Here is a 27,062-nt window from a genome sequence, read left to right on the forward strand (position 1 = left end):
TGTAGAGGTATGTTATTGTTATTAGCACTTTACAGTGGCCAGCACTGAAGGTCTTGACAGCAACATGTACTGCAGCCTTTGAATTACCTAACCTAACAGGAACTGCAGACTTTAAATGATTACCTAGCTAACAATAAGGTGTAACAGAAAAGGGCCAAAGAAAGGGAAAAACCCTCCTACCCCAGCATTTGAACTGCAGGCCACCCAATGTCTAGTCGAGTGCCACACTCAGCAGTCTCCTCCCAAAAGCAGTCTCCTCCCCAGCACAAGCATCCCCAGAACACAGAAGGGAAACTAATCTGCTTGCATTGTGAGCAGATTCTACCCACCACTGCAGCAGGTACTAAGAATGCAGCTCACGATCATGTTCTATTTGATCATATTTTTTCACTCTGCCTGCTGTGGGTAGTACTGTCACAACGACCCATTATAATATACTCCATCTCTTTTACTGGTTTTCATGATTTACTGAAACCCTGTTAGTACTTGTGCAACTGCTTACAATTAATTTTCAGCATTTTGACCAGAAAAATAGGCACCAGCCTTTTATGTTGGCATAAGATTAATGTACTTTAAAGTATCAAGCATAATGTTAGCATATCCAGCAACGGGTAGATTTTGCCATACTGTAAATTAATTGTTATCTTGAAAATTATTTGCATGTCCATAGCTAGCATTGGATAGCAGACCACTTACTTCTCTACATTCCCACCTGCACACAAAGGGACACCAGCACTGCAGATTACTTTATTTAATAGCCCAATTACCAGCAGTAAAGCAGTATTTGACATTGGAATAATGTTAATAAATAAATAAAAATAATTCCATATTTCTATTAGGCTACCAAATGAATGTATGTTGTCCACATGCAAATCATTGTCCATGCAGAAAATACAGATTACTTAGTAAACACAGAGACTGAGGTAAAATGTTTTGAGTTAATTATGAACTATTACATATTGCACTGCAGTATAGCACAACCTAAATTATCCACTATATAAAAATTATTTTCGGAAAGCTGTAAATTTTATAGATCAGTATGTATGCATGCACGAAGCGGTACAGAATATCGACTTTAGCAGTACTAGTGTCATGCAGGATAATACTGCAGAGATACAGAAGAGGTGGTTCAACCACAGCTCACACAGTACTTTTTCCCTCAAAGTTTTCATTGTATCCTTTTTGAATGTTCCATCACGGTATTTGACTGTTTTAAATTTTCACACTTTAATTTTAAGCCCTACTCCTCAATATATATAATTTTGGAATTCAAGTTGTTCTAGTTAATTGTCTATGGTTAAGTTACATTACACATGTAGGTGTGTGTGCCTTCAAAATAGGAGCCATTTCTCCAGGAATCATCCCCAATGTTGCAAGTCCATCATGCAATAGATAAATATACAACACTGCTTGAAGGTTCTTAGTTTACTAATTTGTTAAGATGCCTTACTGTAGATACACTGATAGTAAAGTGTCAGTAGACTTAAGTATATGGAACATAATTATTTTGTTAAGTTTTAAACTCTCAGTAAAACATCAGTGAATGCGGGTTTACTGAAAAACTACTAAAATAACAAACAATTAACTGTTCCATGTACTGGGGATATACCACTGTAGTAAACTAAGATACTTCAAGCAGTGCAATGTCATACATCTACATACTTGTTGTACATCTTCAACAATTAAATTAGTAAGGCATTATTATTATTATGTTAACAGCATGACACTCTTGTGCATGTGTAATTAATGTTCAAATAACAAATAAAAACAGCAAAAGGATAAATTTAACTACTATAGTCTCAAGTTAGCCACACAAACACAACTTAATATACTAGTAAGAAATAAGGTAAAGTGGATATGCTTTGTCATTTGAATAGGTAATATAAACTTTGGATCCTTGAGCCATACCATTCACTGTGTCGTACCGAATCTTCTCAAATGACAATGATGGTTTATATGGAGGCATACGAAGTGTCTTGTCGGAAGGAGATGAATAACTATCTCCAGCCAACACTTTAACAAGAAATATTTGCCGTGTACTGTCTATTACATTGAATATACTTGAAGTGCCATATAACAGCTGTTGGTGACTGATGCTAGAATTTTTATATGCATAACTGCTAGAATACTGGGCATTTTCAGCAAAATAGTTTCCTTGGCCCCACATGCCTTGACGGCTAAATCTCATGTCAAAACCTTCTTCAGATTTATATATTTCTTCTGGGGCAGTTGATGATGACCCATGAAACAATTCCATTTCATTTACTCTCTCTGATCCTTTACGACTCATCCGTTCCTTGTGCTGACAATATTTCTCCCAAAGAAATTCATTCTGGATACGCTTAATCGATGTTATATGTGCATATGGCATAGTTTCTCTGACACGAAGAAGGATCTTATTCCACTCAGGTGATCCTTCACTAACAGGCTTTAGCTCAATAGGATCAGTTTGAGGTTCCCATTCTAATGGTTTAGGAAATGACTGTTGAACAGGAGTACTACTAATTGTAGCTAAAACTTGGTAAACTGCAGTGGTGGCTTCTTGGACGCACTCTTTATAACCCTGAATGTTGTATTTTACTGGACCATCATCAAAAGACTCGGAACTAGCAGATATTTCTACCCTGTACTCTCTCTGTATCCGTTTAATATGCTTTTCCAAAACTGGAACCATTGTTTGCTGAATATTAACACATTTTATTGTTTTGAGTGTTTTGAAGCATGACCTCAGCTTCATTTCTACATTTCTTTTATCCTTTGGTGACGCAAAAATTATTATGCTTGATTTTTGTTTATACTGACTGTCTATTTCTTTACTATCAGCAATGGATGCAGCAGCAATTCGCTTAATATTGGTGACACTGTGTGGGTTATCTTCATTCAGCTGCATCATGCTTAAGAAGTCATAGCTAAATCTTTGTCCATCAATTATCATAGAATTGTGAGTTTTTGTTACATACATCACCTCAATTTTCATTGAGTCAGATGGAGAAAATCGTTGCCATTTGTTCAGTTCATTTTTAAAAAACCACAAATAGTCACCTGTAACACACTGAACTTGCCTAACTTTTTTTGTTCTTATATTAGTTTGGGTCATTGCAACAAAGTCTATGATGTATTTAAACCTTCCAATATTTATGCTGCAAAAAGAACCAGCTTGTCGCTTTTTATTTAAATCTGTGTTTTCTTCTGTCTGGTAGGCATAAAATTTACCATCATCATCCTTCCATAACCACACAGGTTCTACAGGCTTTGTTGATGTCTGTGTATCTTCCAGTTCAGAATAATCATTATCTTTAATCCATTCACAAAAAGTTCCACCCAATAATTCAGTCTGGAATACCTTTGCCATATCAATGGGAAGTATTACTCTTATTTTTGGAACAGAAGGGGATGACATGCAATACTGATGTATACCAGATAAGCACGATTTTGCTAGAAAATCAAATGGAATTTTTTTGTCAACACAACTGAGAACAAGTAGTGAAACTGATGCTGCATTGAAATGAACCACTAACTTCAAGCTGTCGGTTACAGCAGAAACAATAGCTTTATTTTCTCCATGGTAACCATTGAACCATTTTGGTAAAACTGCATGCACTACTTTCTGAACATGTTTCAAACCGACAGCCTTTCCTACTAGTGGATGTCCATACTGTTTAACATAATTTTCACACCTCAGAACTGCTGTTTCACCTATTATATCCTTTAGTTCTTTAGACATGGTGAGATTTTCATCTGTAAAGTTAATGAACACATCACTGTTCTCTAATGCAATACTTCCTTCACAAATCTCTACAGTTATATCACAACCAGGTACACTGGCTGATGACAATACTTCAGGTTGAAGTTGTACTGTGAGTGACACTGGTAGATCACTTTGTAATTCTTTACACAACTGAATGAACTCAGGTGACCTCAATGCAGGACGTGAGAGGTGACTCACAAAAAGTTTTGAACAACTTATGTCACTTTCTAGTGATGAAATATACTTCAAGAAGTGTGGTTCAGCTTGTTTAATAGCAGCTTCAGTTCCCTTCACTTCAATACCACCACAAGGGTCAGTGACTGCTGTGACACAAAGAATTTTATTGCTCTTTGCTAATTCTAGTACCTCATTCCATTGTGATAGAACCTTTTTAGTGGAAAAAGAGTGTTTAAATTCAAACAACTTTTTTACAACTTTACGTTCTTCCTTTTCAGAAGTAAGAAAAGTGTTAACTGTTCTACATACCTCATCTGCCTGAGTGCAGTAAGGTGAAACAATTATTATATTATTACCCTTAGCTTCATAATGAAATATCAAGTTACTATTCAACTTGACTTTTCCGGAACTTAAACCTTCCTTGACTATTTTAACACCCATTACATCTGTGGACATAATACACTCCCTAACACTACCATCTATTCTCCTAGCAGGGTATATTGCATCATCTACTTTGTTCATAGCTTCACCGACTACTACTATCTCACAAGTGATGCTATCATTAAATACTGAAGTGTTCAGCTTCACAAACACTTCCTTGTGGTTAGAAATAATATTATCACTAACAGACTTCCAGCACTTTTTCCACATCAACAAATATTTGTGATGGACACACTTGTGAGATTTAGTCACAACTCTATTCAAGAATTTTTTAATCGCTTTTGATGAGCTTTCAACCTGAGATTTCTTACCCTCCAATTTTAACTGTGCAATAGAGTTTACAACATTTTCAATCTGTACGTTATGAAGTTTTATCAGTTCTGGTTTACGTAGTTGCAGGAATTTCAACTGTGGAACAGTTATTTCAATGTAATTGACTAGCTTTAAACTAGATGATAGGTGTTGTTTCAGTGACCGATAACAATCATCAGCTTCCTTTTTAGTCAAGGCATGTAGCATTACACCAACTTCATTGTGTCGTAGGTCAATCCTAACTCTATATGGATTACCAATGGTAGAGATATCAACAGCATCACTGTTAGCTAGACATTCAAATTCTTCTTCAGCTAGTGAAAAAAAGTAACTTCTTGGATCTAGTTTCTGAAATTAAAAAGATAGACAAGTACAAGTTATAGGAGAACATTCACAATAAATTTGTAATAATCCCACAATAAAAGTATAATTATAATACACAAGTTTAAGGAGAAATTAAGTTTAGGGATCAAATGTTCGCTAGTATATCTGCAGGTGTAGGCGACCTCCCTTGTTTCCCTACTTTTTTCTTTGATCCCTAATCAAACTTAATTTTCCTTATAATTGTCAACTTTTTTTGTAATTATGGATGGTGAACTTGCACATACGCATCAAAAGAAAGGATGGCGCCAGAGTTAATGCTTTTGTCTGAACACACACCCCAGCTATTGCAATTACTGACTCGAAGGTGAAGTGGCCATTATGCTTAACTTTCAGCAATTTCAGCCCACTACACAGCGCTACAAACAAAGCACAGCTAGGAGAAACGTCTCTGCAATCAATCCAGTCGCTGCAAAGAATATGGACGATTCACGTATCCCACACAGCAAAACTTACTAAACAATACTGACCGATACTAACTCTGTATTTATTGAATTTTACTCAGTATCACTCTGTCTTGGAACAATTTTTTTCAAGTAAAGCTTAGCCAGAGGCAAAACTAGATTACTAGTCACAGTAGTAGACTATTAGTGTGCAAATTTTGACAGAATTTGAATGTTGGTCCCAAGATGGTCCCAAGACGGAGCAATACTGAATAAAATACGGAGTTAGTATCAGTCAGTATTATTTAGTATCCATACATGAGTTTTGCTGTGCCATTTATCAAATACTGACTCAAAAATGATGTCCATTACACTTCACTTTCAGCCAGTCACACAGCATTACATAAAAGAACAGCCTCTGCAATCAATCCAGTACCTCTAATGTTATACAAAATGTTTGCTATGGGCTTGATATCGTCCATTCCTTCAGACCTACAGGTGCATTTGGCATACCACAGAAATGCAACCATCATGGATTTACCTTTGTCTGTCCTCCTTTGCATCCCACTTCTCTTTGCTGACAGCAAGGTATCAATTTACAGTGTTTTAATAGTTTTCATTAGATAGTGGAATCAATAAACATGTAAATTTTATCCCTAGTGATAAACTGGCTGCAGCCGACATTTGCACATTAGTTGGAAGTCCCTTGTTTACAGCTCTTTTTGTTGTAATCATCCGTACATTACAATTGCTTATAAAATTGCTACATTATTATTATATTAGCTGGTGTGAGTCCAATAATCCAGACACCTAAGCAGCTAAATTGTGAAAAAGCGTGTAGCTTTCAAAAATTCCATGGAAAAAAAAAGTTGTGAAATTAATGACGGTGACCAAGAACCACCTGCAACTACTGGTAATGTCTAATGGTTAGGCTGTCCTTAAAATTGGCTCTTGGCATCCACCCTTGATGCTTCACATTCATTTTGTTTTTGCTCTGTACTTACTGTAGGCTGCACCCCTATTCACAACTTGGCTGTTTTAGTATAGACTAGTTGTACATAGCCATCTGCTACTTAACAAAGCATACTACAGCAATAATACTGAAAATAATGCAATTTTCCCATGTCCAAGTTTCCCTTATTCACACAGAAGCAACACAAAAGCTTGTATATATACTTCTATAAAAGAAAACAGAAGTTCTATAGTTTTAACTTACATTTATTACTTCACAAGCTTTAGTGAAATCACCATCATCTGTACTGTATACTTTAGTATAAATTATCACTGTTTTTTGGTTGCCATGTGTAAACCTTTCACTGCCATGTACCTGGAAATAGTACACAACCACATTCAATTCTTCTTCAAGAGGTTTCCGTACAAACTTGTCAATTTGTGATAAGAAATTGGGATGGCACCGACTACTAACTGTCTGCACCTGAAAATTCTTCAATAACTCCTGAATCATAATCTTCTTGCCATCAGTAATAGCTTTAGAAGTACCTGTGAGTTCAATAGAAACTGGTGAATTCTTTACTGTTATTTTCAATGATTTGGAAAGTATAGATAATACTTGTGTGGCTTTCCCAGTAGGTTTGACAAATATGACGTGATTTAAAAACTGCAACTCTTCCTTTGACAAATTTAATGTTATTGTTTTAACTCTAAGATCGTCGATCGTTCGCAGAAGTTTGTTAGACACTGCAATGACATCATCCTCTGTGTATCCTTGAATCACAATACAGCTACTGGTAGCTTGCAGATATATGGAATACATTGACTGACATTCTGTGATGCTCTTTTGTAACTTTGGTAGTGTGTCTTTGGAAGCTAATGCAATTTCCTTTTTGTATGGGGACATTTTCAGTATATCAATTGCATGATCAATTTCCTTCACAGACAAGGAGTGTACCACCAACACATTTATGTTGGCATTTCTGTTACTCAACAAAATAGGGAGCAACCTTTGACTATCAGTGTTACACACCACTACAGCTATTCCAACCTTCTTAAAATGATTTATAGCAACTATCACCAGTGATGTGTCCATATTGCAGGGGAACTCCCTGCTCTTACATAATGCTATTTGATCAACAACATACTTGTGCGCCACACAAACATTTTCACCTTCAAATTTTAAACAAGTTGAGTTTTCAGCAAAACCTTTAACAGTGATGTTAAGTTTAGTTTCAACGTCCTCCACCATGTTTGGAATACAAGTGACGAGAACTAGCATTTGATATCTGCAAGTGATAGAAACAGTATCAACAACAGATTATAGTATGTTCACATTGAGCTGAATCCTCAAAAACATTTAATAACTCATGGATGCAATTGCACACGATCTTGAAATTTGGCTCATTTGTAGTACTGCTTGACCCGCTAAAAATATTTCAAAATCTTTTTGTTCAAGTGTTTGACATAATATTTACGGCCAATCAAAATTTTCACAATACATTTCCTATGGGGAAGCCATATAAGCACAGTGTTCATTAAAGCCCTTTCCCGAATTTGTAATGGAGCCAAACCGTACGTGTCTGTTGTTGAAACCTTTGCTGTTACCAATAATCATCTGGTTGGCTGAAATGTTAACTCTGTTGAGAAAAAATCCACTTTTAATTTTTAGTTGTTTTTCAGGGTTCAGCAAGCTAGTAGCTAGGGATCACTATAATAGAAAAAGGAATATGTACAAAATTTCGAGATATGTAATTTTCATAGATTACGAATTTCAGCTGTTTTATTTGGTGGACCACTCATTTTTCACTCAGGAAATCTGTTATTTAGCATAAAGCTAGACTTGATAATAGTTAATGAAAATTCACCAACAGCTAAGCAACTGTAAAGTCTGCAAAAGTTCGCCCTTTGAAAATTTGTATGTATACGGTAACTGAAGTGCAAAACTCATCCCATGTTACTCTATATTAGGAGTACGTATCAAGACACTTGAAGAAAGCCGGCGCATCACACTGTGAGTATATTGACAGGAAGAAAGAAAACAGCTTTTTCATGCATGCATTACTGTAGCTCCATGGCCCCTTCTCCAAAGCACACCATTTTTGCATTATAGCTGTCTGCCAGGTAGGGTAGGCCACACAGCAAATTTAATTAAATTTGCAACAGCCATTTTCAAGATATGGGCATTCAAAGCTTCATTTTAATTTCTTTGGTTTTTTCTTATGCCATACGGAGGCTACAGGGGCTTCAATTTATTTTTACAAACTATACAAAAATTGCTATAAAATGCAAACATGTAACTCGATTGCCTCAATATTTGGCACAAATGAAGAGCGTGTAACAGTGGATTCACGTACCGAGTTTGCTATGACTCTTAGGAATATCCAAGGAGTTATGAGCATTATTCACATTAAAATAATAAACTTCTGTCACAGCTACAGGGTAAACCAAGTATAGGAATAACTTGAAAATTGGTGTGTAGATAGGCTGATGACCATAGCAGTGCCTTTTGATAGTTTGGATAGCAACAGAGTTACAGCAACAAAGTTATAAAGCAAAAACCAAACAAATGTAAAATTATGGGATCGAGATACTCTAATAGAGCAGTCACCACAGGTTTAAAAAGGTGTAAAAAAGATGTCGAAAAAGAACTTAACAGAGTTCGAACCAGGGACCTCCATACCTAACACCTGCATCCTTAACCACTGGTATCTTGGCTGACCACCTCACTTAATTTCTGCTTTATATCTGCTTATAATCAAATATCTGTATTTTCATAGATCTACCAATAGAAGTACTAGAACATTCTAGGTATGTTCTATTAGAAGTTCTCAAAAATGTGCACTCTATTAGAGTATTACAATAATATTATCAAATATTGAAGTACCTGAACCATTCATCGGATTTGCACCAAATTTGATGCTAGGATCCGCCTTTGGACTCTCTTTCTGTGTGCCAGATTTCAAGGCGATCGGAGTACACATTTGCATTTTATAGCAATTTTTGCAAGTGTGCAAAAACACGAAGAAGAAAAAAAAACGAAGAAAAAAAATTGAAACTTTGGCAGCTCGTATCTTGGAAATGGCCAGAGCGATTTCCTTCAAATTTGGAATGTAGACTACCCTAGCTGGCGGGCAACTCTGTAGCAAATTTGGTTCCAATTGGATAAGGGATCACCGAGATACAAAGGTGTGAAAACAACGTTTTCTTTCTTCCTGTCAATATACTCACGGTAAATCATGCAATACAATACATTTATATAAGTCTGTCTTCAATAATCATCATTGTGTCTGTATAGAAAAGTAGAAATGTGAGTAAAAACAAACCTCAACGTCAGTCATAGGCTGGTTTTGGGGCCTTATAAAGTACAAAAAGAACTGTTGTTAAAATTTATTATCATTGCAGCCATTTCTTGGCCACCACATTCGATTTTACAACTTTTTCACCCAGGCTTTTAAGGCCACACCATTTTTTCATAGCTTGGCTGTTTTGTGTGGATACATTTTACATTTTTAATGCAAAAATGCATGGATGTTTAATGCATGGATGTTTAGCAAATAATATTTACATTCACATGTACGTGGACTATCAGTGCTTACTCTAACAATGATAACTCTTGATAGATCTTGTCCAATATCTTATTCCTGACTTTCACCACTGTTAGTTTTGGTCCCACAATTGTCACTGATTGACACCTGTAATTCAAATTTATATTCACTTCCAAATGGTCCGAAATCAGTTGTGATATAAAACTTGTGGCATTTGCATTAACAGAAATAAGCTTATTCCAATTGTCCGAGGACATGTAGTCAGTTGATTCCCCTAAGAAGCTTAAATTTTGCTGATCAAAATTATCATATAGTTTTTTATCAATGCCAGATATGATGATGGAGTCATCACTCCACTCAATGTTTCCACCGCACTTCAGTAGTTCAAGCAGTTTGTACTTTAATCTTTCCTGAACATAGCACTGAAGATTCTTTGACATAGACTTGACTACCGGAAATGCTTTCTTCCTACAGAATGGATATGTAATATTGAAGACCGTTGTGTAATATGTCTATGCAGTCTGTAGTATAGTGTGTACATTACTAATGGTCAAGCTATGGCCACTGTTTGTAAACATGAAACCTGAGGACTAAAAGACCAAAGCATGCAGGATCTGTTGTTTTGTGCGTAACAGATCAAAGGTACCCATCATAACACTCTCGGACGTTAATTTATGGCAGGGTTTAAGTGTTCTAGACTCACATTTACAGTAAAATTTAGTGCACTATCAATTATGATTAATTTAGCTCATGTTGACCTAATATTTAAGTGCCTACAAAATCCACTAGTGTGAAGGAAGCAATTTTACTGTGTTACTGTATAGAAGCCAGAGCAGATAATTGTGGGTCTTGATTTCATACCATTATTTGTGAACATGATTTACAACCAGTGTTGGGAATAACACATTACTAAAGTAATGCGTTACGTAATAGTCATTACATTTTGTAATTTCAAGTAATATAACGCGTTACTATTCATAGTCTAATAATATAACTTAAGTTACTTTCAAGGAACCTATACAGTTTGTTATTTTAGTAATGAAAGTAACGTGCTATTACATAACGCGTCACTATTACAGTTCATTAGCGACGTGTAATAATATTCATAACACATTCATTACCAGGTCATTACTAACCAATTAGTGTTACTCAACAGTTTAATGGTTACAATAATCTGTCCTGATCCAAATTATCCATATTAGTTCACACCTCAGATAACTGATCATGTGATTTGCTAGAAATGTTTCGGTATGGCTGAAGTGGTAAAAATAATGAACATCTCTACACAGGTGCAAGAAGCCAGTAGCTATATTTACAGGAGTGCATGTTTACTATATGCTAGCTCAGTAACTACCATGAAAGGTGTATGGTCAGAGAAAAAGTAACTTAATGTGTTACTTTTCATTTGGAGTAATATGTAACTGTAACTTATTACATTGCCCAAAAGTAAAGAGTAATATGTAATATATTACATTGACAAAGTAACTTTCCCAACACTCCAATGGTAGAAGATTTTGATATGTCCATGCACTATGACACATTTCTCTTTTGTCATTTATAAGTTAAGCATACACAGTGAAACTTGTACATGACATAGTTATATCAACTTACGGTACTAGTAAAGTACTACTTTCTTTCTTCTTCAACTTTAATTTCTCATTGTTTTCTTTTGTTATAGGAAACACAGGCAAACATTTTTGTGGCATTGTTGCAGGTTTATTTGTAACAACTTGAATGGCATCGCGTGCCTCTTGCACACCTACAGTAATGTTGAAGCCATTTTATTACTGAAGATTTAGTGTGAATGCATGGGGATAAGGAGTACATAGTTTTGTGTAAAATGTAAACCATTGATACATAGACTTACCTGCATATGTAGGCATTAGTATAGTATTGAGTGTCTGTGCTTTGTCTAATTCAGTATTGACACCAGTGGGCATACCATCTTTAAGCACAGTCCCTTTAGAAGTTATATCAGAATAAAATGGTGGATTGGTGAGAGCTTTAAGTTCTTTGTTACAACTGTGCACTACCTCCAGTTCACCCTTGTGGCAGACATGTATCATTCTACCACCAAATTCACTTTTGTTGAGGTAAGAAACAGCGCTCACTGCAGACTGCTTGGTGCAAAAATTGGCATAAGCATAGCAAACTCCATTGTTTGGGTAAGATACAATTTTAATAGAACTAGTCAATTCCCCAAAAGGCACAACCAGCTCAGTAATTTCCTGTTTTTTAACATTCATTTTAAGACCAGAAAGTTTAATAGTATATTCATATTGACCTTTACTAAATCCAGCAGCCAGATTCTCACAGCTGACATACTGTAGCATCCCCTTCTCATGCTTATTAAATCCAGTTTTAGCTAGGTTTTCACAACTAGCATGATGTGATGCCTGCCTCTTAATTCCTGCTTCGCTAGAAACGATACAACTCCCAATCTTCATAGAACTGTTGCTGGGATAGGGAGGCAAATATGACACATTTTCATGTTGATTTGACTCATCGTCATCATCATATGTGGTAGTGTATGTATGGACCGCTGGGTTAAGTGTCTTCTTTGTCCTTGAGTCTTTCCATGGCTTTAAGCAAACAATAAGGTTTAGTTCAAACCAGCATTGCCCGTTATAGTGGTTCAATGCCATGTGTGCATCAGAAGCAGTCTGAAATGTTACCTTGGCATAGTTTCCCCATCTCTTGTTAGATACAACCTCAACATCAACAATGACATGTTTAAATTTTATCATGAATGATATTATATCATCCTTAGTGATGTAATCTGGTAAGTCGTATCCTAAAAATACACTTGGATTTTGGTTTGACCTTGGTTTCATCAATGGACTAGGTGAGGTATGCTATAGTGAAACATGTAGCATTATGTCACTGTCATATAGCAATACATTGTTAACCACACACACACACGCACATGCACACGCACATGCACACACATTACTATTAGAGCAATCAATATATTAATTTCTTTACACCAAAGCAAAACTTGATTGATTGTTTTCCACATTACTTTTCCCCAGGTAAGTAGAATCCTAGGAAACATGGGAACAGGAAGGGAATGGAAAGTGGAATGAGTGAACAACCATGTCAGATAAAGGTCATCATGTCAATATACATGATGGATTTCACAGCGCAATGCCCCGTTGCAGCATTGCTGGGTCCTTTTGCTGAAATGATAGCAACTTTTCAATACACCTCCGAATGTGACATCATCCATTCTATGTATGCCTACTGTGGATCGTATTTCCATCCCAGGGATCATTGGACCAGACCCCTTTTCTCCGTACCCAATGACAAAGCAAAAGAACCAGTCTAGTCACATGAGACTAATCTACATATACCCCCTCCCCCCCTTGAAAACCAGTATTCAACCAGTATGTTTACAGTGTATTATAATGCCAGCATATAGATTTGGGAAGTTGTATATACCTGCAGTCTAACAATAAAAATCACATTATGAGGCATGTGACAGCTACTGTATATTTGTCAAACTGGAGTGGATCCAATGAGGAGGCTAACAGTCATGGAGTGTTCTTAAGGTGCCACTCCAGTCTAACAAGCATACTTCTTACCAGAAGCTGCAGGTGCAATTTCTTAGCCTCTATAATTAGATAACTAGAAAACTTGGGAAGTAGCTAACTGACAGCTAGGCCTGCATGCATCAAATATGCTACCATAATAAAAGCATGATGGACTGGAGTAATATGCTAACTGGAAATTTGGAGCTTAATTCCATAAAAATAGATCTATACTCCCTTATAGAGCAGTCAGTGGAAACTGCAAATAAAACACTCAAATGCAACTCCTTATGTTGACACTCTCTACTAGAACAGACACTGTGTAGTGAAATACTCGTAGTTCGTCAATTAAATTCCCAGGCTCCCAATGCAGGTCTCTGGTAGGATATCAACAAAACACTCTTGACTGTTCTATTAGAGTTTTTAATCAAGCATTAATTATTAGAGCGTTTCAATCATTTCAGCAGAAAACTGCATAAAACATGCTCCATCGGTCATTCGGGCCCATCAGTCTCACTTCTGTTCCCATTTCCAAGAATTCTCCACTTACCGTTTTTTACCCTGCTGCCTTAAATTTCATTGGTGCTGCTATTAATCACTTGTGCATACATCTATACATTTTTTTGCGTGTAAGAAAACAACTATATTCTTTTAAACATCTCTTGGTGTTTGGTTTTAGGCCACTCCAAGTAAATTCTATGTTTCACGTCTGGTCCTGGACTCAGGCACATCTGCATGCGGGCGGGCAGTTCATTTCCATTATTTCATTATAAGATTCATAGGCGGTGGAGACGGGAAGGCCAGGAGGGCCATGGCCCCCCACACATTTATGGGACACTGTTTGCAAGAAAAGATCAAGATACTCTAATAGAACAATCAGGATCTGGATACTCTAATAGAGCAGTCACAGTATTCAGAGAAGCAGCGTAGCAAGCTACTTACGGTACGTATGTGTAGTTATAAATAAGGAGATATAATTGGTGGAGAGCAGCAATTGTCAGCAGGCTGTGACCTTTTTTTTTGGTCTTCAAGTTACAGCTGGCCTGGCCCCCTCACTCTTTGCACCGCCCCTGATAAGATTAGCAGCTTCAAAGCTGCACAAAAGCATGCTTAAGCTTGTTCCTTCCTTTTAAGTTGCAAAAATAACAAAAATGTGCATTTATGCCGAGTTGATAGCACTGCTGACACTGTTACAAGATGGCTTTTACTGAGCCTGTGAGTATGCAAGAATAACTGAAAAATAATGAAAGAATATGGAATAATGGAATATTTAGAGCTGACAATAACCAGATGCGGGCGGTGGACAGGAAACAGAGAATTTATTTGGAGGGAGAGGACGTTGACAGGAGCTGGATAAGATATTGCTCTCTTCTGCTATCTTTCTATTCAACAAAGTAAGTTAGCTTTTAGAAGACTTTAGGTAACTATGAAAGCATTAAAAAGACCGTGATATTTTGAGCTATCCATATGCATGTAACCTTGCATGACATTTCAGTGCTACAGCTAGCTAGAGACTTAAGTGTATGTATGTGGTTATTTTGTCAATCATCTAGATATTTAAATAGCCAAATAAGGTAATGCACGTATAGTGGATGTGGCTACAAATGAAGAACAGACTCTAATTAATCATTCATAACTTTCCAAAAACACGAAGTGCTATATAACTTAATCGGCCACTACGCATGGTTGTAAATAGTGTTGTTCCAGTTCTCAGTACTGGAACTAAAAGTAATTCCAGTACCAGAAATATTATTTTAGTTCCAGTTCTAGAACAATACTTTTACCTTTTTCAATACTGGAACTGAAACTAGAAAAATAATTTATTTTCCTAAATACTGGAACTAGAACTGGAACTAAAAAGAAATTTATCAATTACTGGAACTAATACTGGAACTGAAATTGGTCATAATCATTTTAGTTATTATCAATAAAAATAGTAAATACGATGCTCATTACACAACTACAGTTAATGTGCTGATAAAAGCAACAACTGATAAGTATTCAGTAGAATGATGCAAAAGGGTATATAGCTAGAAGCACTGGGCAGAACTGGAGGACTGGACAACTGGACTCATGCCTTATATATATAAATATTCAGGCTTGAAGAAACCATTGTTAATTCTTCCTTGTTTCTGAGGACAATTTTGGCTTTTAATTTCCATGCTTTTAAGACATTGAACATATTGAACTTAGCTACTGCTATAAAAGAAATGATAGTTACACATGTGCAAATGAACCTATCAACTTTGCCCACCTGCATTGCTTGTTCAAATAACAACTTATGTTAATGCTTTGAGCAGGAATTGTTTGCTAGTCAATCTTGAAACACGTGCAAAATAGCTATTAAAAATTGAAGTATTAAATACTTCCATTTACAGTTAAACTCTTAGCTCTGTGTGTGTGCGTATGCATCCACCATTCTTCTTGTTCTTAACATTTAATATATAGTACTGACGATCGACATGTATCCTCTAACACAAACTATGGGAATTCGAGTAAGTAAAATTAAGTAGCTGTAGTGTATCTGTCGATCTTGCTTTTCCATATAAGTTGACAGGTCCACCTACATGTATAGTCTAAATTTAGTGCTGATGTGGAAAAATACTATAGTTACAACCAGTTTCCTAAATACTTGCAATAAAAAGAAACTTGTCCAGCCCATGGTCTATCCACTAGTCCAGTCCATGGCTTGTCCACCGGTCCAGTCGATGTGGTCTGTCCACTGGTCTAGTCCATGATCCAGTCCGGTGATTATATACACCCAATGCAACAATGATTCAGAAGCGAAGCTCACTACCTAGGTGTTTCTGTCATTCCAAAATGTACTAGTTTAATGTTTGATAATTAACTTCAAATCATCCCTCATAATAAAAGCCTAGGAGCATCAATGCTTTGCATGTAGTTTAGTTTTGTATTAGTTGCTCTGCCTAGATACATAACACGTTCAAATCAAAACCCATACTTTAGCACACACTGTACATTGTTTTAGAAATGGAGCACTAAACTAATTATGCAGAACTTAAAACAGAATTGTAATCTTAAAGGTTGTAGTTCTAGAACTAGAACTGGAACTGCAATTCTAAAGGTTATGGTTCCAGAACTGGAACTGTAATTCTAACAGTTATAGTTCTAGAACTGGAACCAAAACTGTAATTCCAAAAGTTTATGATACTGGAACCGGAACTGAAACAACAAGCTGGTACTAGAACAACACTAGTTGTAAACAAAGCGCTGCAATTTTAAAAGTGTTTATGCTATGGATACGCAATCAACGTCATTATACTTGTGATGTAATAAGGATTAAAATGATACCTAGGGATTTACCCTACAACAAAAGAATGAGGACCAAAACATGCCGTGAAAATAAATTCTAGTTTATAATAACGCAAATCCTTTACGTACCTTTAGAAATGATCCATAACTCATTGCCAGTTGATCCTATTCTCTCCAAATAACTGCTAGCCGATTCGTTATTCAACGGCAAGTAAGACCATATATAGATCACGTGATTATAATGCTAATAAACAAGGCGGACAAAACGTGGTATGTGACATTGCGATAAAACCAGTTGTTAATTTAATTAATTATATGTAATGTACAGGACTCGACAAGCGAGTGTAAACGTACATAAAGGTGTAGTGCAGGTGTGTGCAAATATTATTAACAGTTAATTAGATCTTTAAAGTTTTGTAATGTTGTACAATTACTTATAGTATCTGGTAATTTATTCCACAATTTAATTGCATTGGGGTAGAAGGAATATTTAAACGAATTAACTCTGGTAAATGGTTACTTGAATCTATTTGAATGTCCTCGGGTGGGTAAATTTTTCTTGATAAGCGAGTTCCCTGTTTCAATTTCAACAAGATTATTAACAATTTTGTAGATCATTATCAGTCTCAGGTTTTCCCTTCTAAGTGTTGTCCAGTGCATCCTATTTAACATGTTAGTGACACTAGAGTACATTGAGTAATCATTACATACAAATCTTGCTGCTTTCCTTTGTACTCTTTAGGTTGTTCTTCATCGCTTTACAACAAGTAAGCCTCTGTTGTTACAGTGGTTATAGCCTTCCTCTAGTAGCTTAACGAATAAGCTTTCTTTTGACATCTAGTAATGAAAGAGGTCACCTTATTATTATCAGCTCATCGAGTCCGAGGACTCGATGAGCTCCTGTTATTATCATATATAGTCTGTTATTATTATTATTAAACGGGAAATATAAGAAACGCATAAGCTTGTAAGGTTCTGATCTAGCTATATCCAAAATAGATAGCTCAAAATATCCTACGAGTTATAAAAAATATTCTACCTTGGAGCAGCAGAGGTCACCATGGAGGTCACTTACGACTCCCTTGCTGTCATGTGAACTGTGACAAGACATTATTGTGATGTGTGTCACTTTTACCTTTCTTGATCCTCTTCCTGCCATCCAGCCGATGCATCTAGCAAGGAATTCCACTCAAGGAAGAAAACTTGACTCGTTATACTCCACCCACTTTGCTCACGTGCCAGGCGGTGGGCAGTTTACTCCCATGTTAGTCTCGTGCCCAGACCCCACCCACTGCGTTCCTATTCAACGCACTGGGTGGGGTCTGGGCACGAGACTACTCCCATGTGTGTGCAGTCAGTTAGTTAATGTAGTTTAAGAGTTAATGCAGTTAGAGCTTCTGTATATGCACAGGGGCGGATCCAGGACCTGGCAGGGGGAGGGGCACAAACAGGCAAGTTGTAGGTGGTTAGGGAGAGCCAGATCCTCTTGCTAGTTGCTGCATTTTTGAAGCAGCAAATAATACACCTCTTAGTAGTATCTCACTGCTGATTTTTGTCATTTTGGCCTTTGCAGATGGCTGTGAAGTCTTTAAAGCAGTTTAAAAGGCTCTGAATGTCGTAAACAACAGCAACACAATAATTATTTTAGGGGCGCTTAGTGCGTACGAAGGTGCTGGATGACAGTTTCATAACTAGGTTGACTTCAGTTTCAGGTGAATTCGTAATAAATGCTAGTAAAATGTGCATATTTTCGTGAGTTTTATAAGCTGATCTTGCCCTGGCATGAAGTTTAGTATTTTAATCAGAAGTATGGCTCCTCCACTGTGTGACAAGGTGGGGGGGGGAGCATTTGCCCCATCCTGGATCCGCCATTGATGCAGTCAGTAACCCAGGATATTTCAATTATCTGTTCAGTCTGCTCACTATTTAAGATTTATAATCCACAGTGGCTTACTACACTTATCCCAGCTTTCCGCATGGTTTGGATACAAATATTTTGTTTACACTTAAAGTATCCCCAGTAAGCAGCCTAGGTCAGAAGTGACACAAACGTTATACCAAACAGGGCATATAGTTTTGTAGTAGTAGATGTTATATTATTATGAAGAGAATGATCCAACTAAATTCTTAATAAATTCTTAAAAAGAGATAATAAATTACATAAAATTACAATAATAAACTGTATATTTACAATTCTGCATATGAAATATACTTACAATGAAATCAAAAATTACAATTAATTAAAAACAGTGATGCACTACCCAGTGATCACTCATTTGTGCTTCCTGTTGCCTGTTCTGCTACTTTAGTCAACACATTGTTTAGTTCAGATACACTACTTTGAGGTACCAGGATACCTGTTGTGAACAAGGTGATGTGATATAGTTTATCACAAGTAACGTATAGCCTAAATATTTTGAGGGAAATATTTTCGAGGATGAGAAATGTAGCTAAAAATAAACTTTTTGTGGATTCCCAAAATGTATTAGACAAAGGATAAAATTTTGCTGTTAACCCCCAAAATCTTGAAATCAGCAAAATTCTCCTCCCTCTAAATATTTAGGCTATACGGACGGTACAGCCATACTAGAAAATTAGTCATCGTATTCAATTGCATAACGATACAGTTAGATACACAACAATAAATTACAAGCCTTTCTGTACAGCATATGTCAAAAACACACATAATACATGATAGTAGTGACACACCCATGCACGCACCCATACACACGCACGCACAAACACAGCTTGTTTCTGTACAGCTTGTTCTTACCTACTAGTCGATGTCCTTCTCTGGTCTTCACTCGTACAATTTGCATCCTGTTATTGTGCCCTCCAGTTCTGTTCAGCACTCCTTCAAGATGACACCATACTCCTAGCACTGATCCACTCAATATGTAGTAAGCACGTCTCCTCAGGCCAACCTCACACTGGCCAGTCTTCCTACACTGACCCTGCCTGTAGACCAGGTGAACACAGGACGATGATCACAATACTAACTCACCAGAAGGCATGGGAACACATGGTTAATGAACTATTGTACTGGAGATTCCACCACTTCTCTGCCTCCTCTGGGGATACCTAGTAAAGTATGGTAGTAGTAGAATATTGTGGGGTAAAGTTCTATCTAATCCAAAACAGCCAAGCTGTAAAAAAAAGAGTGCGGCCCTGAGAAAGGCTATGGTGAAAAAAGATGTGAAATCCAAGGTGGCGGCCAAGAAATGGCTGTGATGGTAGGTTAATGGTAAAAATTTTAATAACAACAATTCAGGTGAATTTGGTGCCGCTTGGTCTTGGCACAAAATTCACCTGAATTGTCGTTATTAAAATTTTTACCATTAACCTACCATCACAGCCATTTCTTGGCTGCCACCTTGGATTTCACATCTTTTTTCACCATAGCCTTTCTCAGGGCTGCACTCTTTTTTTACAGCTTGGCTGTTTTGGATTAGATTTCACTTCTTTTTGTATTTGTATACCCCAAAGCCGGCCATAAAGCCGGCCTATGGCCGGCTTTAGGGCTTTTTAACCTGTCATTTTTTCTTTACTACAGGAAGAAGAAAAGATGAAGCAGGGTGATTTCTTTGTAGCTAACCTCTCTGCAAGGTGATCCTTCTGACTGATCTCTCTACCGGATGACTTGTTTGTAGCTGAACTCTCTACAGGGTGATTTGTTCGTAGCTGAATTCTCTACAATGTAACTTCTTCTAGCTGAACTCTCTACGGGTGGCTTGTTTCTAGCTGATCTCTCTACAGGGTGACTTGTTTCTAGCTGAACTCTCTACAGGGTGATTTGTTTGTAGCTGAACTCTCTACAATGTAACTTCTTCTAGCTGATCTTTCTACAAGGTGATTTGTTTGTAGCTGAATTCTCTACAGGGCAATTTGTTTGCAGCTGAACTCTCTACATGGTAGTTTCTTTGTAGCTGAACTCTCTACAATGTGACTTCTTCTAGCTGAACTCTCTACAGGGTGACTTGTTTCTAGCTGATCTCTCTACAGGGTGACTTGTTTCTAGCTGAACTCTCTACAGGGTGATTTGTTTGTAGCTGAACTCTCTACAAGGTAACTTCTTCTAGCTGATCTTTCTACAGGGTGATTTGTTTGTCTCTACAGGGCAATTTGTTAGCAGCTGAACTCTCTACATGGTAGTTTCTTTGTAGCTGAACTCTCTACAATGTAACTTCTTCTAGCTGAACTCTTTACGGGTGACTTGTTTCTAGCTGATCTCTCTATAGGGTGACTTGTTTCTAGCTGAACTCTCCACAGGGTGATTTTTTTCTAGCTGAACTCTCTACAAGGTAACTTCTTCTAGCTGATCTTTCTACAGGGTGATTTGTTTGTCTCTACAGGGAAATTTGTTTGCAGCTGAACTCTCTACATGGTAGTTTCTTTGTAGCTGAACTCTCTACAATGTAACTTCTTCTAGCTGAACTCTCTACAGGGTTACTTGTTTGTAGCTGAACCCTCTACAGGGTGATTTGTTTGTTGCTAAACTCTCTACCAGGTAACTTCTTCTAGCTGATCTTTCTACAGGGTGATTTGTCTGTAGCTGAATTCTCTACAGGGCAATTTGTTTGCTGCTGAACTCTGTACATGGTAGTTTCTTTGTAGCTGAACTCTCTACAATGTAACTTCTTCTAGCTGAACTCTCTACAGGGTGACTTGTTTCTAGCTGAACTCTCTACAAGGTAACTTCTTCTAGCTGAACTTTCTACAGGGTGATTTGTTTGTAGCTGAATTGTCTACAGGGCAATTTGTTTGCAGTTGAACTCTGTACATGGTAGTTTCTTTGTAGCTGAACTCTCTATAATGTAACTTCTTCTAGCTGAACTCTCTACAGGGTGACTTGTTTCTAGCTGATCTCTCTACAATGTAACTTCTTCTAGCTGAACTCTCTACAGGGTGACTTGTTGCTAGCTGAACTCTCTACAGGGTGATTTGTTTGTAGCTGAAGTCTCTACAAGGTAACTTCTTCTAGCTGATCTTTCTACAAGGTGATTTGTCTGTAGCTGAATTCTCTACAGGGAAATTTGTTTGCTGCTGAACTCTGTACATGGTAGTTTCTTTGTAGCTGAACTTTCTACAATGTAACTTCTTCTAGCTGAACTCTCTACAGGATGACTTGTTTGTAGCTGAACTCTCTACAGGGTGATTTGTTTGTAGCTGAACTCTCTACAAGGTAACTTCTTCTAGCTGATCTTTCTACAGGGTGATTTGTTTGTAGCTGAATTCTCTACAGGGCAATTTGTTTGCAGTTGAACTCTGTACATGGTAGTTTCTTTGTAGCTGAACTCTCTACAATGTAACTTCTTCTAGCTGAACTCTCTACAGGGTGACTTGTTTCAAGCTGATCTCTCTACAATGTAACTTCTTCTAGCTGAACTCTCTAGAGGGTGACTTGTTTGTAGCTGAACCCTCTACAGGGTGATTTGTTTGCAGCTGAACTCTCTACATGGTAGTTTCTTTGTAACCGAACTCTCTACAATGTAACTTCTTCTAGCTGAACTCTCTACAGGATGACTTGTTTCTAGCTGAACTCTGTACAGGGTGACTTGTTCCTAGCTGAACTCTCTACAGGTGATGTGTTTGCAGCTGAACTCTCTTACATGGTGGTTTCTTTGTAGCTGAACTCTCTACAAAGTGACTTCTTCTAGCTGATCTATCTACAGGATGACTTGTTTCTAACTGAACTCTCTACAGTGTGATTTATTTGAGCTGAACTCTCTACATGATGGCTTCTTTGTAGCTGAACTCTCTATTAGGTACCTTCTTCTAGCTGATCTGACTACAGGGTGACTTGTTTGTAGCTGAATTTCCTATAGAATAACTTGCAATGTAATATAACTGAGTAAATTATACATGCAGCTGAATGCTTTATTAGGGTGACTGTTCTATTAGAGTATCTCGATCTCGCATTTGCTGCACGTAGTTGCCTTTCGAATCATAACTCAGTGGTTTGTAATCCGATTCTTCTGTACTACTGCAAGAACTTTCTATGATGATTATTCCAGCTACATACTGATTTTCAGCTCGTTGCTCTAAGCGGTTTGCCTGGTAGACACGAAAACTAATAGTTTTTTTATTCATAAAAATCGATTGCGTAATTTTGACACAGGTTGGGTTTTGTGTCATATCTCCATGGTCTTTATCCCGATTCCTTTCAAACCACAAAAAGGCACTCCTACGATGGTTGCTCCATCTACATATCAATTTTCAACTGATTCTTCCAAGGCATTTACCCTGTAGGCGTGACAGACCTTCGACCTTATTTTACGCAAATAATCGGTCATAACTCCGTGAATGTTCATCGGATTCCTACCAAAGTTGGTACGGAGATCCGCCTTAATGAGCCCTTTAAGTGTGCCAAATTTTAGCCCAATCCGAGCATGCATTCGTGTTTTATGGCGAATTTTGCGAAGTGTGCGAAATGAAGATGAAGAAGAAAAAAACGAAGAAATTAAAACGAAATTTTGTTCGCTCGTATCTCGGAAATGGCTGGAGCGATTTTCTTCAAATGTGGTATGTAGACTCCCCTAACTGGGCGGCACGTCTCTAGCAAATTTGGTTCCAATCGGATAAGGAATCACAGAGCTACATAGGTGTGAAAATTGCGTTTTCTTTCTTACTGTTAATATACTCACGGTGTGGCGCGCCGGCTTCTTGGGCCGCACGACACACTATCGTGTGTCTTGATATACAATGGAACCTCTCTATTACGGACATTTTGGGATCCAGAATTTTTGGCCACTTTTTGCTGTAATATAGAGGATTTTATCTTTCAGAGGTAAAAGAATTCATTTACCAGACCTGTTGGGACCAAAATTATTGTCCTTATTATGGAGGTTTTTTCTATTGTGTCCTTAATTCGGGGAGCTTGTGTTAAAAGAGGCTCCACTGTAATGCTAATTAATAATAATGTTTCCTTCTCTTCAAACATTTATACACAAATCACACTCTATTAATTTACCTTGCTGTACTTCTTCTGTATGCTGGGAAGCTTTTCTTGTCGAGACTGTAGACCAGTGCTGGGTCTTCTTGTGATGTACTGTGAGTTACCACCCTTGACCACTTTCAGTAGTATGCAGAGGTGTTTGTCATTACAGGTCTGTAGTAACACAAATGTTGCAATGTAATGTATTATTAGTGTACCATATTATTATTACACAGTATGGTAGTACCAAGAGTTAATAATAAGAGAGGAGTGTCTAACGCCGTACAGTCCTGTAATAGATGATTGTGCAGAAGTTAAACGGCTTCTTTCCGCGTAATGTACAGACTGGCTAGTATATTTTCGCATATAACCACAAAGGCTATCCCAGACACAAGGGCATGCGTTCAACTCGATATTCAAGTTCACCACGAAGAGCATCGCTCTGTTGCTTAAGAAGTGTGGCTGTTAACCTCGAAGATAACTCTGGGGGAGAGCATCTGAGAAACCAATAAACACTGAACCAAAGGCAGAGTATCGCTTCGAATTTTTACTGCTTCGCCATGTTACCCTACCTTTGAGCATTCTTCAATTGAAGGAGCACTGTTCCCTGTACATACCAGCTCAGTGTTTAGTTCAGTCTTCGAATATTCTCGAGGATTCATCACGGTGCGGCTAAACTAATTGCGATTAGGAAACGAACAAATACTAGAAGCCTATACGTTACACGGAAAGGAAGCCGTTTAACTTCTGCGCAATCATCTATTACAGGCCTATACAGCATTAGACACTCTCCTCTCTTATTATTAACTCTTGGTAGTACTATATGGTAGGAAAACTTCACAGCAGCTTGGCAATATTGGTTAGCAATGATCAAACTCCAAACATGGCTCCAGAGCAACTTTCAACAAGTTTCTATAATTTATTTCACTAAAATTTTTTTACTGACTGAATAATAACCACAACTCGACTATGGTCACCACTACAGGGAACTTCTTCAATGTTACATCGCTTAGGCCCAATATGTGCATTTTCACTAAATGCAGCAGATACAATAAATGCATCATAGATCGACCTTTATCCTCTACTTTGTGTCCCATTTCTTTCTCCACTATCACTAGGTGTTGGTTGATAGACACAAGTAGTGCATCTAAGACTGATTACCTAATTTGTGACAGGAATTATCTAAAATGACTGGATCGATTGCATAGGAGCTTCTCTCATACTGTTCTTCATTGTAACACTATTGTATAATAGGTGGAACATAGCAAAATAGCCACTTCATTTTTCAGTAATTTGATAGACCAAGAAGAGTAGAGCCTTATTCAATAGTACCTTAGTAAGATACAACTGGTCATCAGTACAGTAGGAATAACGAAGGTGTGCACTTTCCTGCCAAAATCATCATCCAAAAGCCACCTCACTTTTTCTTCACAGCATTCATTGGCTTGGTTATAGTTGGTATGCATTCACCTGAGCCCCCCTGCCAAATATAGTAATATCAAAGAGGTGATCGTGTGTTCACTCCCAATGGTTTTGTACCATGTTTTCGCCTGAGTCATCCATACTAAATGTATGGGATATTTTAAAACCTCATAACTCACTTATTCTTGCCAGTATCAAAGCACTTTTTTGATGGTGTTTAAAGGGCTTCACAGCACTACTAAATGTTTGGGCAGCTGGCCCATGTAACAAGAGTTATTAACAAGAAACAAGGACAAGAAACAAGGGCTCAGGTGAACACGAACAGACTATAGGTGTAATCAAACTCAAACATGCCTTCCGAGAAACATGAAACATATTCAACTAGCTTCTGCAGAATTTTTACCAAATTTTCTACTGCCAAGCATAATTCTACTGTAGTTAAGGTCATGAGCTTGATTTTTCTTCACTGTTTGACATCACACAACCTGAGATGTGCTTTTCGTTTACCACCACAGCTACAATCCATGCATCACAAGCCTACTTTGTCCTCCTTTAGTCTTATTTATTTCTCCACTACCATGTAGACATTGATATGTAGGTAGCACATCAATAGCTTCTTATTTTAACTACCTATCCAATGACCAGATGTGCCTTTTGTACTATTCTTCATTTGTGATCCTTAGTGACAGCAGAAACATAAAATGGAAAATGAAGCAAACTGGCCAATTCACTTTCAGTAATTAGACTGTAGTGTGTGTTAAGATGCAAACATAATTTGATGATATGTAGTGTCATTATTTCCTTTGATGCAATATGCACAGGTTCACCAGTCATAAAGGCTGTTATAAAGAGTGAGCAAATACAAGAAAAAATTAGAATATTTTCCTTGTACTTGTTAGTAGCTCTCAGATGATACATGAACTCCTCAGTTGATGGTCTTACTTTCTTTGACAGATAAAATCCTTCACCAGGTTGTGTATCAACATGAAACGTCTCTAATGCTTCACTGTATGATATTCCTCTCTCAATTTGTACCTGACAACAATACAACACACATTCACCAATGGTCACTACTAGTATAATATACACTACCTTGTGTAGTTGAGTAGTAGAAGTACCAAAGGCTGGGTCACCAACATATTCCTTACTGTCTACCAGTTCAACACACTCACCAGCTGCACCAAAATCTAAACCACAAACAAGTTTCTTACTTTACTGAGAGTTAGATAATGGTATGTTTATAATATTTTTGATCTTTGGAAGATGATGAGATCTTTAAAGGACCTGCTAGTACATCCTTAAAATGGTTAGAGATCTGCTAACAGAAAGACCTCAAGCATTACAATCTCCCTTTTAATCGTTGACTAGTTATGCTGCAAGCTAATAGCTCACAGCAGGCGATTAGGCACCCAAGCCAACACAAAGTTTAGCTATGGTAGCAGAGTCATTACTGTAGATGCGTTAAAAGGACAAGTCGAGAGATGTCACGGAAAGTTCTGCTCAGTGCACATCTGTTTTTAAGTCTATTTAGCCTTCAACACAGACTTTGCCAAATACTTTGATAGATAAGCTTCCTTGTAGGATAATTATTTTATTATATGTAATGTGAGTGTGGTCTGTATCGCGAAACTATGTCTGGTCTTTCCTGTTCACACTACTGTGGAACCATAAGCAACAACATCTGATGACTCGTCGCCATCATAAATTCACTCAAGCTGTATCTTCAAACTGTTTATATACACCTGTTCTTGTGAAGCCATAGACACTGGCAACAGTTTCCATGCCAACAAAAAGAAGCGGCAATAAGATGCAAGCTTCAATTTCTAGAGCTCTTTGACAAACACATTCAATCTACTAATCTTCTGATTTTAAATCCAACCCCACAATGACTCCACCTACAGTACATACCCATGTAAAACACTCCCATTACCTAAATTGGATAGAGGCCACACCCTCAGAATT

General features: G+C 37.3%; 2 protein-coding genes across 5 annotated transcripts in view; both read right to left on the bottom strand.

Moving 5' to 3' along the window:
- Positions 1 to 1,682: 1,682 nt before the first annotated feature.
- On the bottom strand, positions 1,683 to 17,997 carry LOC136244943 (uncharacterized). Of its 2 annotated transcripts, XM_066036468.1 has the most exons (6): positions 17,880 to 17,990; positions 11,809 to 12,796; positions 11,553 to 11,700; positions 9,993 to 10,409; positions 6,659 to 7,682; positions 1,683 to 5,026 (listed from the first exon to the last, which is right to left on the bottom strand). In XM_066036468.1, exons 1-6 carry the CDS (start codon positions 17,901 to 17,903, stop codon positions 1,832 to 1,834), a joined length of 5,796 nt encoding a protein of 1,931 aa, XP_065892540.1. In that variant the 5' UTR covers positions 17,904 to 17,990; the 3' UTR covers positions 1,683 to 1,831. The 2 variants fall into 2 exon arrangements, 1 of the variants encoding a protein (XP_065892540.1); XR_010695664.1 differs by lacking the exons at positions 1,683 to 5,026; positions 6,659 to 7,682; positions 9,993 to 10,409; positions 11,553 to 11,700; positions 11,809 to 12,796 and adding exons at positions 17,031 to 17,405; positions 17,456 to 17,581 and having other exon boundaries at positions 17,880 to 17,997.
- Positions 17,998 to 18,855: 858 nt separating this feature from the next.
- LOC136244944 (protein strawberry notch homolog 1-like) overlaps positions 18,856 to 27,062 on the bottom strand; it is a 28,437-nt gene continuing 20,230 nt past the window's right edge. The window contains exons 23-28 of one of the 3 annotated variants that reach the window (XM_066036469.1): positions 26,193 to 26,287; positions 26,043 to 26,135; positions 23,715 to 23,852; positions 19,749 to 19,825; positions 19,518 to 19,702; positions 18,856 to 19,101 (exon numbers count right to left, since the gene is read on the bottom strand). In XM_066036469.1, coding sequence (XP_065892541.1) covers positions 19,013 to 19,101; positions 19,518 to 19,702; positions 19,749 to 19,825; positions 23,715 to 23,852; positions 26,043 to 26,135; positions 26,193 to 26,287 — 677 coding nt within the window. In that variant the 3' untranslated portion in view covers positions 18,856 to 19,012. Of the gene's footprint in view, positions 19,102 to 19,517; positions 19,703 to 19,748; positions 19,826 to 23,714; positions 23,853 to 25,908; positions 25,940 to 25,992; positions 26,136 to 26,192; positions 26,288 to 27,062 lie in introns of those variants that run through there. The other 2 variants (XM_066036470.1, XM_066036471.1) reach the window with 2 other exon arrangements.

The sequence above is a fragment of the Dysidea avara genome, chromosome 14 (assembly GCF_963678975.1).
Source record: "Dysidea avara chromosome 14, odDysAvar1.4, whole genome shotgun sequence".
Taxonomy (NCBI): Eukaryota; Metazoa; Porifera; class Demospongiae; order Dictyoceratida; family Dysideidae; genus Dysidea; species Dysidea avara.

What these genes read in the sequence shown, in the direction of transcription:
- LOC136244943 (XM_066036468.1), bottom strand. Translation starts at nt 17,903, where the DNA reads ATGGCAGGAAGAGGATCAAGAAAG. An exon ending in CAAGAGTTATCATTGTTAGA is followed by an intron (nt 7,683 to 9,992) that starts GTAAGCACTGAT and finishes TATCACTTGCAG; the next exon opens with ATATCAAATGCTAGTTCTCG. An exon ending in AAGCTTGTGAAGTAATAAAT is followed by an intron (nt 5,027 to 6,658) that starts GTAAGTTAAAAC and finishes TTTTAATTTCAG; the next exon opens with AAACTAGATCCAAGAAGTTA.